Source organism: Epinephelus moara, chromosome 8 (assembly GCF_006386435.1).
Source record: "Epinephelus moara isolate mb chromosome 8, YSFRI_EMoa_1.0, whole genome shotgun sequence".
Lineage (NCBI taxonomy): Eukaryota > Metazoa > Chordata > Actinopteri > Perciformes > Serranidae > Epinephelus > Epinephelus moara.
Genome location: NC_065513.1, coordinates 45289160 through 45291698, shown reverse-complemented (window position 1 = coordinate 45291698; position 2539 = coordinate 45289160). Strand labels below are relative to the sequence as shown.

Genomic DNA, 2539 nt, shown 5'->3' with positions numbered 1-2539 from the left:
ACTTTCAACATATTGTACCACAGTAGCCAGAATTATAACTATAATATTATTACTTTCATTAATGTTGTTGTAAGCTACTGTCATTACCTGCATCTCTCTCTCTCTCTCTCTCTCTCTGTCTCATTGTGTCATACGGATTACTGTTAATTTATTATGCTGATCTGTTCTGTACGACATCTATNACCTGCATCTCTCTCTCTCTCTCTCTCTCTCTGTCTCATTGTGTCATACGGATTACTGTTAATTTATTATGCTGATCTGTTCTGTACGACATCTATTGCACGTCTGTCCGTCCTGGAAGAGGGATCCCTCCTCAGTTGCTCTTCCTGAGGTTTCTACTGTTTTTTTCCTCATTAAAGGGTTTTTTGGGGAGTTTTTCCTGATCAGCTGTGAGGGTCATAAGGACAGAGGGATGTATGCTGTAAAGCCCTGTGAGGCAAATTGTGATTTGTGATATTGGGCTTTATAAATAAAATTAATTAATTGAATTGAGTAAAAGTACTCCTGACAGTAACAGTACTCTTAAGTATTAATACCTTCTGTCACAAACAACAAACTGCTGGGAAAGAAAACTTTATTAAAATGACATATTTTACAATAACACAACAGTCACCAAAATCATCATCTTCATCATCATCATCATCATTTGGTCACTTCCTGTTTGGTGTCAACCAATCAGCTGCCTCAGACTCAACTGACAACTGATTGGTTGAAATGCCAAACAGAGACAAAGACTGAGAGCGTCAGTGGACAGAGGGACATCTGATTTCACTCTAACTTTATTTATGACGTCATGACCAACAGTTTGTTGGAAACCGTTTCTTGAACGTTTTATAAACGTTTGTCAGTTGTGGATGAGCGACATAGAGACAGAACAGAAAATCAAACAGAGAGAGAGGTTTGGCACAAGGCATTCTGGGAGCTGCTGTCCTCCACAGTGTCTCTGTTACAGAGAAAATTACCCAAAATGCCTCAGAATCAGTCTTTCATCAGTCACTGGCAGGTCCTCATCGTCAGGCCCCTCCCTCTGGGTACATGGCTCGGCCAATCAGAGGCTGCCGATCCCCTCCCCAACTCTGATTTGCTGTCCCGGCTGCAGGTTGAAGCTGAAGTCCTTCGGAGCTTCGAACAGCAGAACGATGGTGGAGCCGAGGTTAAACTCCCCCACTGCCGCCCCCTTCTGTAAGACCACGCCCCCTTCACCTGCTGCCTTCAAGACCTGCTCGTCTAGGGCAACGTAGCTGTGGTCGTGGAAGGAGCCTTTACTGTAGCGTGGAGCGTTGGTCTGAAGCTCCTGGAGAAGCAAAGTGACTGTCAAACTTCCTGGAGTCAAGTACTCAGAAATATTGCCAACAACATCCAAACATCCTACCAACAACACCCACAGTTACTACAACACAAATCCAACCGACAACACCCACAGTTGCTACAACACAAATCCAACCGACAACACCTACAGTTACTACAACACAATTCCTACCGACGACACCTACAGTTACTACAACACAAATCCAACCGACAACACCTACAGTAACTACAACACAATTCCTACCAACAGCACCTACAGTTACTACAACACAAGTCCTACCGACAACACCTACAGTAACTACAACACAAATCCTACCGACAACACCCACAGATATTACAACACAAATTCTACCTACAACACCTACAGTAACTACAACACAATTCCTACCGACAACACCTACAGTAACTACAACACAAATCGTACCGACAACACCTACAGTAACTACAACACAAATCCTACCGACAACACCCACAGTAACTACAACACAAATCCTACCGGCAACACCCACAGATATTACAACACAAATCCTACCGACAAACCCCACATTTACTACAACACAAATACTGCAGACAACACCTACAGATACTGCAACACAAGTACTGCTGACAATACAGAAAAATAGTGCCGACACCTACAGATACTGCAAGATAAATACTGTCGACAACACCTACAAATACTACAAGATAAATCCTGCCAACACCAACAAATACTACAAGATTAATCCTGCCGACAACATCTACAAATACCCACTAATTCTGTAGTGTAGTAGCGCAGAGATTAGCTAGCTACTTAGAAAGGAATCGCTTAATAGATACCATGGTGCAGAAGGCAGGACTACCAGGTTTTTCAGGGTGTTTAGAGCATATTAGCATGATCTGGCACCAGATTCAGGCAGCGAAGATTAACAAAAGAGACCTGCATGTAATATTTTTAGATCTTGCAAATGCGTTTGGTTCAGTACCACATAGCCTCATTTGGAGTGCGTTTGACTATTTCAGAGTGCCACAGGTAGTTGTTGACTTAGTGAAAGCATACTTTCAGGATATTAGGTTGTGTCTAAGTACGGCAGGTTTCATAACAGGTTGGCAGAGGCTAGAAATAGGCATCATGGCAGGGTGTACAATTTCTCCATTAGCATTTACTATGGCGATGGAAGTAATCATCAGGGCTTCTAAGTGGGTGGTAGGTGGAGAGAGACGGCAGAACGGGTTGCATCTTCCACCAGTTAGG

The 2539-nt window shown here is 43.1% G+C and overlaps 1 protein-coding gene across 1 annotated transcript in view; it reads right to left on the bottom strand.

Annotated features, from left to right (window-relative positions):
- Window positions 1–560: 560 nt before the first annotated feature.
- Window positions 561–2539, bottom strand: part of pisd (phosphatidylserine decarboxylase) — a 46141-nt gene continuing 44162 nt past the window's right edge. Inside the window, exon 9 of the mRNA XM_050052073.1 lies at window positions 561–1294. Within this exon, the coding sequence (XP_049908030.1) occupies window positions 1049–1294 (246 nt within the window). The 3' untranslated portion in view covers window positions 561–1048. The remainder of the gene's footprint in view (window positions 1295–2539) is intronic.